We start from the raw sequence: 14,570 nt of genomic DNA, 5'->3' as shown, positions 1-14,570 counted from the left end.
GTTATTTCGATCTGGCTTTTTGATCGTGATTGCGTCCCCAGCTTCACCGGCTTGACCACATGCGTCGTAATAGTGCCCCGCTGATCAAACCCCACTCTCCGCTAAAATATTTTTACCTCATTCAGACTTGCGGGCAAGGGTGCGACTCGTGTGTCCGCGGTTCCCCCAGAAACTCGATTAGACTTGACTGATGGGGTTCGCAGATCCGGCCACAGCTGAGACGGAGGGCGGTTGTAATCATATGCGGTTGCTATAAAGTCACTTTAAATAAATAGCCACGCCTTCTACGCAGGTGCTGTGATCGGATCAGTTTGCGCAGTGTAGCTAACACCAGCAAAGCTAGTCGCAGCAGAATGCTCGGTTCAAAAAATGAGGGCCAAAATGAAAGATCGAAGATAACCCGGTGTACTAAACTACTTGGATTGTATTTTGGCTTTAAAGCAAAGTGAAGGGATAAGAGAGGGAAAGACAAACAGAGATCGGACAGAGATCCCACTTGAAGTGCCTCTTAGCAAAGCCACAAAGGCTTTTGCCCTAAAGATGAGGAAGTGGGGAAAGTGCTCGTCATGAGCTAAACACGATCCATTTTTAGAGATCAGAGATGTGTTTCAGTTATAGAAACAGTGGGAGTAAAGGATAAGACAGGAGTAAAGGGTTTAGCCTTAAAGATAAAACAGATTTTAAAGATATGAGCTTGTAACGACGGTGGTCTGGTCTGGAAAGAATGGTCTTCTTGAGTGTGAACAGAGGTTCAAGTGACCTCATCTCAATTTATTTGGTTGGTGTGAAGGTTTTGGGAAATTTTAAAACGAGCAGCCGATACAGATTGGTGCTCGCCTTCTCCCAGTAAATGATGAGGACCTTTTAAAACGATCCCTTGATAAATTGAAACAGTTTCCTGCTTAAGGGATCATTGTTTTCTCTCAAAATACTGTAAGAGTGTCATGTTTAGGAAGAAAAGCTGATGCCTTTATGCAGATTTATTGAACAGCCTCTTGATTGCTTTAGCAGAAATGTCCAATTCCCTTAACCGCAGATCTCTTTTTACTTCACGCCTTCTCTTGCTCTTTGATGAAAAGTCGCTGTAGAGTTAGCCAAGGCCTGGGCTACCTCTGGCTGCCATTTTGTCCAGTCTTTGACTGAGCAACCCTGCCGCCAGACCAAGCAGCTGCAGGCCTTTATAATACCAAACTCCCTGGCTCCAGCGAAGGTGCGTGAAGGCCTTGGATCACGCCCGATGGGAACCAGAGGAGTATGCAGTATACGGTGGAGGGTAAGCGTGTGTCATCCAGGCCGATGTTGAGAGCGGATTTGCTTAAAGGGTTTGTTGGGGTTTGAGTCTTGCCGTTTGATCTCCATGTGCCACTCCAGGCGCAAATGTGCAACACAGCATTTATTGATGAAACACATCCTGTCTGAATCATCTGCTTTGAGCCTTTCAGAGCCGCCACATGGGATGAGAAGACAAGTGCAAGAGTGACTTCTGGACAGTGTCCAGAAATGAAAAGACAAATGAGTGGAAGTTAGGTTAAGTGGGAAAATAAGATAAAGTGAATGGCAGAAGGTACTGTATGTTGAATATTGCGCCACCATGTTGAGTTTTTTTGTGGGATTGTGAGTTTGGCTTAACTTCTGTCTGGTCATCTGATTGACACATAACCTAAGGCCCTGTTTTTTTTATAACAGCCTAAATATTTTGTCAGAGGGGGAAAAAATGCATATCTTGTTAACAAAGAATTTGATAAGGCCAATAAAATGCATTTGTTAGATTTTATAAATTTACAGGAAGGTGTGGCAATAATGGTGTATTAGCTCTTATGGTAGAGCATTGCATTAGTGGTGCAAAAGGCTGTGGGTTTGATTTCTCACTGTCAGTAAAAAAGGTACAAAACTCTACTTTTTCCTTTGCTGGGGTGGTAGCCTCATAGGTTCATTTTTGTACCCTTATGGGTATACAAAACATTGAAAGTTGTAGCTTTTGGGGTACAACATTATAAGGTACCCCGTTGTGTACCTTAAGGAACAATTTTGTACCAGTTTATTTTAAGGGCACAAAAACGGATAACTGGTACACAATATATCCTTAAGGTACAATAAAGTACCCAAAAAGGTACAACATTGTATTATGTATACCTGTAAAGGTACAAAACGTAACCTTAGGGTACCACCCCAGCACTACAGTGCAGATAACACGCATACTAACATATAAAAACATATATATTTTAAATTCCTCTTCCAAATGCATACTGTGTAGATGCAGGATAATGTAATGGCAAAGTGTTTTATTTTAGACTCTATCAGCACATCTCATTCTCTCCTGGGACTCTTGTGTATTTGTATATGTGATGGTCATTGTAATGGTTCACTGCTGTGTTTGTTCTGCCTTCGTCCGTGTAGCTGTTTATCAAGACAGCAGAGCGACTGACCATAAACATGCAATAACAATTGATAACAATCTGCAATGATAACAGACCGTAACATCTTTTTTTTCAACGTTTTCTGTATGGGCTTTAAAATGTTATCTTTACAGCTCTGTTTTCTTGTGGATTTCTGCTAAACAAACAGCCATAAAAAAGCAAGTGTGTCGGCCATGGCCTTGGCAAGCTTTTGTCAGGGGAGTTGCATCTTCACCCTTATGTGTATATGCATTTGTTTTTTGTTTTTTTGCACCTAATAATGTTTGCCCAGGTTTGCACGATTCATTACTGAAACTGTAACCATACCACATCACAATGCATGAGACATTTTTCCTAGTTGTTTTGCAACCAACTCAAATTGCATCACTCCCATTAAAATTAGAAAAGCCGTCCACACCGCAAGTGGAAAAATAATGAATATACTTTGATTTTATTTGTTGCATTACAATAATGTCATTTATTACTGTTGTTGTCACGTTTCACACCAAACCGTCATCCACATGTTCACACCTGCATGCACCCATTCCCTTCATCCCCTTTAGTTCTCTGCCGTCTGCATCAAACGGCGCTGTGCCAAGCTTCGCCCTCACACAGCCTCATACATCAGCCTCCGACGAGGCTCATTAACCCTCCTCTCATGACTCAACAAACTCCTCCTCACTCATTCTTCTCCATCAGGTCTCTGCTTTACTCCTGGCTGCCGTCTCAGGTTTTGGGTTCCCTGGTCACAGATGAGAAGTTAAATCAGAATAGGGCGGGTTTTAAGATACCGTCCACCCCTCACACATTCAGTAGCAACAGGGTGGGACATGATTTAATATTCATTACGTAGTATATTTTCTTATACATGGTCCCAAGCTGTCACTGGGACGATACCCTTTAAAAATATGTATGTCAATATGTACTAACATGATCTCTGTAGGTGCAAAGGTGTACTTTTCGAAAGGGTACCACAACCCCGATTTTTTTTTTGTTATTGTATGTTGTAATTTCAAATAGTGATGGACTGATCTATTAACATTTGTTCGGCATTGGTCAGTGAATAATAATGTTTTGGTGTTTGTCTAACATTTTAAATATTATTTTATTATTATGACCTTATTATTATGATCATTTACTTACTTATTTAATAATGGCCATTTTATACATGGGATAATGTCAGTCCATCATTATTGCAAAACAAACACCCTTTTAGTTTTAAGCTGGGCCCTGGTGTTTATTTTGTAATAATTGCTGTACATTATTCCCTAGATGTGTCTTTGTTTCAGCGTCTCCTTTTGTACACAAACTAAACCTTTCAGGGTTCACTGTTTTCTTACATAACGTTCTCTGTGTCACGAAAGACAAAGCTCTGGGGTTATTCCTGTTATGCCCGTTTCAATGCTCTTATATCCAGAATGGGACCCGCCCCTTTCACTCACTGAGGCCCTGAGATGGAAAGACTTTGCTGGGCATATCCGTCACCCCTCATTTTAAACCCCCTCGAGTGCCTGAGAAAGCCCAGCGTAGCATTAACACAAGCTGTGTGGTTCATGAAATGGGTGGGGCTTCTGTTCCCAGTGCCGTTCGGGTGTGTTTTCCCTACAGTTGTGCAAACACCCGGCTGACGGATCGCTCTCCCTGCCCCCGGGTGACCCGCCGTGGCATGTTTTGTTTCATTAATTATGAAATAGTTGCGAGATCCAAGCTTACACAAAAACACACATGAAAGGGAAACATATTTTATGATGTATGAATATTACTTCCAGTTATTGTTACAGATGTCTTTATCATTAACCTTGTTAAAGCTGGCGTTCATATGTCGGCAGAGCCAAAGAAAATACTTTTGTGGGATTTTGTGAAATATTCCACTTTCTGTGGGCTTTGGATCACGGCTCATGTTCAAATCTGAAAAGCAATTTGAAACAGCACAAGCGTATAAGGGCCACACAGAGGCCAGGAACGGGGACCCGGAGACCATGTTGTGGGTGAAGTGGGGTCTCAGGAAGAGTATTGTGTACTGTATGTGTGCATAATTTTTTTGTATGAACCAAGCAATTAATTGGAGTGAACGCATCAAAGTTTGATCAGTTCTGTCTCTCTTTTAAGGAGTTTGTGAATAATAAGTCTGTTTTGAAGCATCTAAAAGAAAATAATCAAAGTTTGTGGTCTATCAACATTTACGTCTATGTTTTAGTTAGTTTAGAGGCATCTGCACCTGCCATGGTGTTTGGTGTGCTTGGCACCACCAGCGCCCAGGAATCCCGCTCTCATTTCTCCATATCCCATAGCCAAACCGCTACGGAAATCATTTGGAAAAAGGATTTCAGCATTAAAGATAACCACACCTGTGATTATAGTTAAGAGTTGCTGTAAAATCTTAAATCCCCTCTTTAGTTTAAGTTTCTTTTAATGAGCGGAAAATTAAACCTTTCGGGCAAATTCCAAGTGTAGTATTTTATATAACAATTTATGAAGAAGTGTTAGATGGAGGCGATTTGTTTTCAGTGGTATTGTAAGGACAGAAGAGTGAAGTGGAGAAGAGGTGATTGGGTCAATGTTTTTAAGCGATCCTCATGTCTGGTTTCTGCGTCATTAGACACAGTTTTCTCATTTATTCTAAGTTTAGTTTGACTCACTCATCTGTGCGGTGCTTTTGTAATGTTTAAGGAATAGGGCTGAGTTTTTCTCTTCCTGTAGCTCAGTAAATAAGGCATTGTTGCCTATGAAGGTCATACTGTAGGTTTTAATCTCAAGGAACACACATACTGATAAAATGATTGAATGCACTGTTAATGAATAAAAGCATCTGCCAAATGCATAAATGTACATTTTAATCTAAGTGAGTATCTTGGCAATGATTGTTGAATATATGAACTTACTGCATGGCTTTCCAAGAAGTCCATTGGCCCTATTTCTAGTCTCTTTATGATTGCCAAACAATCCGGCAATTTCATGCATTATTGTGGTAGTAACTGCTAACTTTCGAAAAGATTTGTAATAAAATCTAAATGAGCTCCTGTAGCTCAACTGGTAAAGCATTGCGCTGGCAGCACAATAGGTCATGGTTTCGATTCCAAGGGAACACAGATACTGATAAAACATGTATATATTAAATGCACCTGAAGTCGCTTTGGATAAAAGCATCTGCCAAATGCATAAACGCAAATGTAAAATCAGACCAGAATCATTTTTCTCACTATATCTTGATATATGTTTAAAATCACTAAACCTTATACCACTACATATACTGTATGTAGTGTTCCTGTAGCTAACAAAGGTCAGGGTTTGAATCCCAGGGAACAGACACATTTAAAATGTATACCTGGAATGCGATGTTAGCCACTTTGGATGAAATTGTCTTGCAAATAAATAAAAATGCGTGCATGTGTTCCCTGGAATTCAACATGTATATAGAGGCATAAGATATTTTATGATGTTTTCTAAGCTATTTTATCTTATCATAGTTGATTATTGGTTAAAAATAGTGTGTATATATTAAAAACAAACACACGTCGGAGCCTATGGTGTAGTGGGCAGTGCTCCGACATATGGTGCAGACGCACTCTCGGCGACCCGAGTTCGAATCCCGGCTCGAGGTCCTTTGCCGAACCCGTTCCCCTCTCTCCACCCTATACTTTCCTGTCCTCTCCTATCACACTGTCTATCTAATAAAGCCACAAAAAACGGCCCAAAAAAAAAAAAAAAAAACATAAAAACAAACACACACACACGCACACACATACAGAGAGGGACCCATATAAGCACTGAAACATTTAACATTAAAGGGTACCTATTATGCAAATTCCACTTTTACAAGTTGTTTGGACGTTAATGTGTGTTGGCAGTGTGTGAACGCTACCACCCTAAAAGGAAGAAATCCACCCACTTCTTTTTAAATCTGCATTAAACCAAAGCAGTTTCATTAGACATGCTGTTTTGATTCTATTGTTAATGTGACATCACACTAATAAAGCCCCGCCCACAGCTATTGATTGACCATCCTGCAATACCACAGGTTCCGCCCTCACCGAGTGCAGTCTTCCATATCTCAATAGTGAGATATTATTGTATCAGACTGTGTTCACAGGAATCAGATCTGTTTTACACTGAAAGCGCTTACTGTCTTTGTTGGTAAGGGAGTGAGGAGCTGTATTTAAAGATACACACACAAAAAATTTTTGCTCCTACCCAAAAATGTGCATTTTTAACATGCTATAATAAATGATCTGTGAGGTATTTTGAGCTGAATTTTTACAGACACATTTTGGACACCATAGTAAATTGGGCATATTAGGTGCCCTTTAAGAATATATTATGGTTGAAATTGTAAAAGTAAAGTAAAATGAACTTTCATTTTTTTCTCTCATTCATAGCTGGAGTCTGAGCTGGAGCAGTGCGAGAGAGAGAGCGCAGAACTGCAGGAATACGCAAACTCCGTCCTGCAGCAGATTGCGGACCACTGTCCCGACATCCTGGAGCAGGTGGTCAACGCTCTGGAGGAGTCGTGCTGACCGACCCGCACCGCCTGCCTGCCTTTTCCTCCCATCGTCCTCTCTTCGTCTTCTGTCGGTTTCTCAATTAATTTCACGGCCCACAGATGCCAGCACAAAACACAAACTTTCTCACCCGCACCCACATGCACAATTCCAAGATCAGAAAAGAGACACATATACGGGAAAGACTGACGGCTTATGGAAGCGAAGTGCACGCTCGAATTGGCCTCGGGGTGTGGGAGAGGCGGGCTTTTCGCCCCGAGTCACATACTCTCTCTGCACCTTCAAAATGTTGTTTACACTTCACCCTATGACTTACATAAACACAAAGCACCCTGGGATGAAGAAACACGAAGACAGAGGAGAGACAGGCTCAGTATTATAAGCCATCTCTGTTGTTTTGTGTTGTGTTGCGTTGCGGCCTGTTCTCCTTCTCCGAATGCCGTCCTGCAGGAGGTGGAGATTTCTCGATGAGGGCCAGGAAATAGGTCTCTTATCTTGATGTACGCTGTTGCCACAGCTTTTAAAAGCTGCAGAATTTTGAAACAGTTTTGAAGCAATTTACATTTTTCCCCCATCTCCCTCGCTTTTTTGTAGATGTTTTGTTACTGACGTTAAATTATGGGTCATTCGCACGGGGCAAATATCCTGCACTCTGAAACCATCTGGTTTCACTCAAATTGCTTGGTTAATGCTACGGTTGTGCCAGCAAACAGTCCTCCTGGAGTTAAACATACTTTTACTATCGTAGTCAGTAGCGGGTTTAGATTACTGCAACCCCCAACCATCTGGGAATTTACTATCCACTTGGTTACTGCCCGATTTCCTCCAATGCCTGCTCCGTAAAAGTTATGAAACGGACAATATGGGTAATGTTATCCCATGTGCACCTGTCACCAGCTAAGAGTATTTTGCAGAAACCACAGCCTGGTTTGTGTCTGTTAAATATGAGAGGGAGCAAATTATTTGCCTTGGAACTTGTAGGTTTATTGCCGCTAACATTTGTCTTTGCATGTGGCAGGTTTGGTTAGGTATTTTTTTCCTGAGGACGAGAGGCTGGTTGTGCGAAGGGTGTTATTACCAACCCAGATGTTGTGCAAAAGTGCCTCATCATCAGATCGTGGCCATCTCACGTCAGTGAACTAGGAAAACATTCCTTTATCACTCATTCTGTGCGTCGAAAACGACAAGCTTTCACACCGGGATAAAGACTGGCAGGAGTTTATCGCTTTTTCAAAGTCCAAAGTTAAAGGCTTTTCTTTTTATTTGATGGTAAATTTGTAGTGGTTTAGATAGTCTCACTCTCTCTTCTTAAGATCAGATTAAAGTTTTGTGCGGTTGCCCTATCAGAGATCTATCAGGCTTTGATCTCCTGCTTCTCTAATGTACCACCATGTTCCTCTTTCGCCATGCTGGCTTCCTATCATCATCCTCAAACGTTCGCACCTGTGTTAGCACAGCCATCAGGTGGATCCTCTTTCACTTTATGGTTATATGGGTCTATATCCGCAGGCCCGAGGTGTCAGTTTCTCGACCGGCCGCGTTTATCGTTCAACTCCTGATAAAAGCTGTTGCTTCATTTCACACGTTGCCTGTTGCTTTAAAGTCCAGAGTCGACTTTCTGGGGATGACACTGGGCGTAACCTGCCCTCTGCTCCTCTCGTTCTCTGACTCTATCTATCTTCCCATGCCTCCCTAGCTCATGCTTATATAGTTTATGGCTCTGACCTGCTGGACCGTGTTAGTCATACTCATTTTTACGTGATAAGACCCGCAGACAAGAAATATGGCTTTAAATTCGCAAGAGATCAAGGTGAATACGACCATCTTTCACACCAGTAGCTGTGCATATACATACTAGTGATGTCCAAACATACTAGTTGTGTCTTAACACACTAGCTTTGTCCAAAACTGTGGTTATTCCCAAGAAATTTGCTCATGTTGGTTAACTAGACATTGCTTTACTCATACTTAATGTCCTTTACATTGAATACTACCTTTAGATTTCTTTACTTATTCAAAGATGTAGACTCGTTTCCTGAAGACTTTTGTGAATCTAACATGTTTAGGACTCAATTAATCATAGAAAAGCATTTAACCATGCAAACTTTCCAAAATATATTTTGCATACCGCAGTGTGCGGTCACCACTTTCTTGTGCTTACACGAGATGGCAATGCAGAAAAAAACGCCCATTCGCGTGCCATTATCACCCTTGGCACTGTAGATCTTATCACACTCGCATCCATTGCATCTCTATAAAGGATTTTATAGCTTTATGCTCCTAACTACTGTCGATGGACTTCCTAATGAGGACATAAACGTGACACGCAGGTCTGTTTGGCTCTGGAAACCACACAGCTGATGGATGACCCCCATCCTGCTTTCATCTCTTGCACTCTCGTCCATCCACTATCTCCAACAAACACAGTTTGGCCGCGGATTTGTGAAATATGGGTCTCGGTTATCTACGCTGCGGCTGAATCTCTCAGCTCAGACTAAACACAGACCCGTTGAGCTCGCACGCGCGTTCGCCATTTCGAACCCTCTTGCGATTTATGTCGTTCAGTACGGGAGCAGGGCTTTTAAAGCCCCTCTCCGGCCTCCGTTCAACTTAAAGCACTCCAGAGAATTCACAAAGAAAACAATGCTGTGATAACCAGGAGCAGATCACAGAGAGAGAGCGAGAGAGAGGCGTTTATTGAGCGTCTCTCTGAAGCTCTGGTATTTCTGTGATTGCTGGTTATAGGTAGACTAAATCACACACGAGAGTGCGGAAATTCCCTGCAGGCTTTGGATTGCTGTGTACAGTTGGAGGCACCCTGGCGTGATTCTTCCTTCTGTTTTTGGAAGAATTAAAAGATTTATACCAATGCTGTCTGCTCATTGGCTAATTAAAATGAAAGGCAAATGAGACTTCACTTTCTGTGAAGCCTGTATATGCAATGTGTTTTAAATTGTAAATGAAGTCATTTCCAATTTCATCATATATAATCCTATACAGGTTTCATAGAAATATTTTATGATGGTGTGTGGCAGATTTTGCTGTACGATTCATTGTGCACCGGTTTTCATTCATTTACAGTGGAGCAGCTCGTAGGAAGTGGTCAAGTGTGAATGAGATGTTGCTTTATGTTTTAGTTTGAACATTTATCATCCTCATTAAATTCACCGACGCATGTCTGTAGAGAGAGGGGGGGAGAGAGAGAGAGAGAGTGTGCAGGAGTGGGGCAGCCAGGCTGTGCGTTTACATTCACGTTACTTTGATGGATATGACTTTCTCAGACTCGCATCTTGTTGTCTAGATTTTGTTTTGACCCGTTAACCACAGACATTTCTCATAGTGTCTACCTTAAGACAAAAAGTAATTGCGTCATGTCCCATAATTCTTAGCGTTAATCAGCAGTGCCGCCATCCTGGTCTCTTGGGTTTTGTGCGTTTGATCGCTCACGTGCCCTAGTGTGTATATAAGAGACCACGACTTTTATATAATCTTCTTTCACGTTACTAAAAGAAGAAAACCTGTCGACACTGCCAAAGACATCTGTCCTGTTCTCATACACTACACACAGGCATATACAGAAATCTATATTTATATTAGTTGAACATTTGCACAAGCGTCTGGGGGAAGAACATCCATCTGAACAAAATGGCTTTGTCTGAACTAAAAAACAAAGTGTACCGAAGTGTCAAATGAGAATTGTTACCATGTGTTTGATGTATTGTTACTATGTTCTCCATCTTTTTTGATTTTGATTCTGACTCTTCTTACGACTGATCATTAATAATTTCTTTTCTTTATGGATCGATTGTTTTTGTTTTGCAGCCGTTCAAGGTGTGTGTGATGCAATGTTAACTGTGTGTTTTATATCACAAAGACATGTTTGGTTGTTGCTGTGGGCTGCAGAAACTTCTGTGATGGTGATTTAGGTGAACTGATGGTTGCCAAAAACGTTGTGTTATTTTAGGTAAGAATCATGCGTCCGTTTTGTGGAGATAACATTGGTCGACCTGATTCGGTCGGATGAACCGTATCACTCAACACGAGCCTTTATTCGTTTTCCCTGGTAATTCATCACGCGTTTAAACGCACTCGGATTTTTATGGCCTCTTAAGTAGATCCTCGATTAAATTGTTTACTATTAACTCATCTTAATTTGTCATTATTTACCCAAACAGTCCGTCCACACGTTCGCATTTTTCATGCATTACTTCCCCCCACTTAGTTTGATGGACTGAGACTGTTTAAAGCATGAAACCACATAAAACGTCCGCTGAAGGATTTGGCAAGTTCATGTCTGACTTCCCGTTCTCCATCTGAGCTAATTCGGTGCCAAACGAAGCTAGAAAGTGCCACAAATAATAACTTGCCTGTCGTTCATCAGCAACCAAAGCCAGCTCACGTGACCTCATACTGTTTATATCATGTTTGCTTAATATTTAAAACCTTGAATGACACAATAAGAGGTCAAAACCGAACCAGGCCTACCATGCTTGTTCAAATCCAGATGGGACGTTTTGATCAGGCACCAGAAACGGACGCCTCTGTGAAGTCTATGATACACATGAAGTGTCTAATGGAGTTATGTGGAGCAGCTTTATTCATTTGTATGTTTTAATGTAATCATTTTTAGGCTGTTACAGTCAAGTTCTGTGTGCCTTTACTGTATATCGGGGTCAGACATGACATAAAGATAAAACGTCTGGCTCGAAGTTGGTGTTTAGCATGGTATCATTTTTTCCTTTGGATTTTGCCCTGAGAGAGTGTCAGACCTCAGTATCACCCCATCCACATCTTTGTCTTTTGGCTCCAGCAGCTATGCCTTCTGTCACAGTCTTTTCTAATGATCCATTTTCAAAACAGTACACAGAAACACTGTCAAGAAGGATTCTCGCCTTTCCTTCTTTAATTTAATGAAGAAAAATAAACAGAAAAATGTCAAATGTAACCCAAAGCTTGTCATAATTTCTTTATCTTATATATATATATATATATATATATAGCCACGTAAACAAATTAATTAAGAGACCACTTCAGTTTTGACTTTATTCATGATTTTGTGACCATTTCAGTCCAGTGTTTGTTGAATTTCAATAAAAGCAAACCTCAGGAGTGACATAGTCATCAAACAGCAAATGTAAAAGACTGAGAGCATGACAATACCCATGAATGATGTGACAAAAAAATTCCCCAAATTTTGAAAAAAACAATTTTTGTTGTTGAGAAATTAATTTAAACTTGTTTTTTTTCTGCAGTATTGAAGATCGGCAAACACTACATCTTTTTTGTTATTTTGACCATGTTTTACCATAAAAATTTTCAGTAAATAAAAGCAAATTAAAACATTTTATTAAGATTTTGGCAGAAATGTTGTTGGTAATTGACAGAATGAAACAAAAATTATAATTTTACTTAAACACATACCTATAAATAGTAAAACTAGAAAAACTGAAAGGGACCATTGAAATGGTCTCTTAATTGTTTCAACGGCTGTATTTGTGTGTGCGCGATTATGTGTGTCTGTTTCACATTCACAAAGATGCTGCCTTATGTCCATCTGTATGGAAAAAATTGAAGATTTCTGTAAAAAGAACATGGAAAAATAAGGAAAAGACGTTGTATTCAGCTTTTGACTTTGTATGTATATAAACGTTACAATATCAGGCTTTTTATAAGTGTCATTTATTGTGTTTTCTTGCTGTCAAATATGGTGTGCTATATTCCATTTAAATACAATGCATTGTTTATCTTGTTCCAAAACCTAGTGAGCTGTCTTCCTGGTCAGTATTTTAAGGCATCTTATGCACCCTAACATCAAGTTGAGTCTATTTGCAAGCAAAATAAAATGCTAACCTTCTAAAATACCTTAATTAAACCAAACTTTAATGCTACTTCCATACTCTATACAGTGGTTCCCAAACATGAGATGGTGGCAAGCGGGCCCCAGTTTTATGACATTTTATAAAATACATTACTTTATCATAAATTCTGCGTAATCAAACCTCAGAAAATACAGCTACCAACCAACAGCACTTCATTGTATCATTTTCCCCCACTTTCACAAACAAGGCTTAACGGTACATTCACACGGGATGAAAGCGTTAATGCTTGACGGAAAGCTTGTCTTAAGCGTGGCCAACAGCCTATCACAGTGGCCACAACACATGCTCAAGTCTTCCATAAACGTAATTGGCTGGCTCTGCCTAGGTTATTTGCATAAGGCAATCTGATTGGCTGATGCACGCGTTGCCACTTGAAAAGTTGAAAAATGTTCAACTTCTGCTGCGAGCAACGGCACTGACGCTCCGCCGACGGATCCACAATTCAGTTCGGCAACGCATGACGTCACCCATTTATAGTGAATAGTTAGCGCTTTTGCCCCGTGTGAATGTACCATAAGGCTAGTCCTGGACTAAGACTATGTTTAAGTTGTCTCACCTGAAAATAACTTGCACATACGGATCTTAAAATATGCCAGTGCCATGGATTTGTCTTAAGATACACACATAACATATTTTTTAAGGTGCATTTTTTAAAATGCTTTTACAGTGGCAAGAAAACGTATGTATACCCCTAGGAATGAACTGGTTTTCTACCCTAATTTGCCATTAAATGTGATCTGATCCTCATCTATGTCACAACAATAGACAAACGCAATGTGTATAAGTTGGCAACACACAAATAATTCAAATATCTTGTATCTTTTTAGAAAACCCATTAAACATTTACAGTGCTGGGGGAAAATTTAAGTGAACCCTTGGATTTAATAGCTTGTTGAACCTTCTTTGGCAGCAATTACTTTAAACAAGTGCTTTCAGGGCACACTCACACTATTTAAACCGTGACCTAGCGCGATTGTCCCCCCTCCCTACTCCCCCAGAAGCACTCACACTGTACTTTTATCGATCCGTGCCCCAGCGCGTTTCCGTCATTAGTATGACATTGTTTTGAACAAAACAGAAGGTAAAGCGCTCTCTTAACACTGGAACCCATTGTAATGTTAAGTCTGTTTTTAATTCGGAGTCATTAAGGGTGCGATGACACACAACCATCTCACATGCCTTTGTATTGTTTAGTTGATCTGTCACGTGTGCAGCTCAGACATTCATGTAACCCTGCTTTGCGCATGAGAAGGTTTTTATGAAGGCAGATGAAGGTGAGTGATCACGCAATTGACATCTCTTCTTTTGAACCGACCCCTGCCCAGAGTGATCACACTAGTCAAACAAACCAGGTTTTGGGGGTCAAACGCGCCCGGGTGTGGTTTGGATAATGTGAGTGCACCCTCAGTAGTTCTGAATCAGACCTGCACATCGTTTTTTACCATTTCCCCTTTACACAACTGGGCTTTGATTAGGCCACTCTAAATGGCGCAAGCCGGTCTGTGCGGTATTTACTTCAATGCTTAAGGTCATTGTACTGCTGCATCAACCAACTTCTACTGAGCTTCAACTGGCAGAGAGCAACCCTGGCATTATTCTGTAGATTTTGTTAAACTTGGGAATTCATTTTCCCCTTGATGATGGCAAGTGGTCCAGGCCCTGAGGCATCAAAGGCATGCTTTGCTGCCAAATCTTGATGTTCTCTCCACCATACTTCACTGTTGGTGCAGTAAGATGCTTACTGTTGGTAAGCTGTGCTTTTGCAAACTTCAGGCTCACATCAATGTTTTTCGGGA

The 14,570-nt window shown here is 40.8% G+C and overlaps 1 protein-coding gene across 6 annotated transcripts in view; it reads left to right on the top strand.

Moving 5' to 3' along the window:
* The window catches only part of erc1b (ELKS/RAB6-interacting/CAST family member 1b), a 242,174-nt gene extending 229,619 nt beyond the window's left edge, over positions 1-12,555 (top strand). For all 6 annotated transcript variants that reach the window (XM_065265801.2, XM_065265800.2, XM_065265799.2 and 3 more), the window contains one exon: positions 6,773-12,555. In XM_065265801.2, coding sequence (XP_065121873.1) covers positions 6,773-6,910 — 138 coding nt within the window. In that variant the 3' untranslated portion in view covers positions 6,911-12,555. The remainder of the gene's footprint in view (positions 1-6,772) is intronic.
* Positions 12,556-14,570: the final 2,015 nt, after the last annotated feature.

The sequence above is a fragment of the Paramisgurnus dabryanus genome, chromosome 1 (assembly GCF_030506205.2).
Source record: "Paramisgurnus dabryanus chromosome 1, PD_genome_1.1, whole genome shotgun sequence".
Lineage (NCBI taxonomy): Eukaryota > Metazoa > Chordata > Actinopteri > Cypriniformes > Cobitidae > Paramisgurnus > Paramisgurnus dabryanus.
This window is presented reverse-complemented; position numbering and strand designations above follow the sequence as displayed.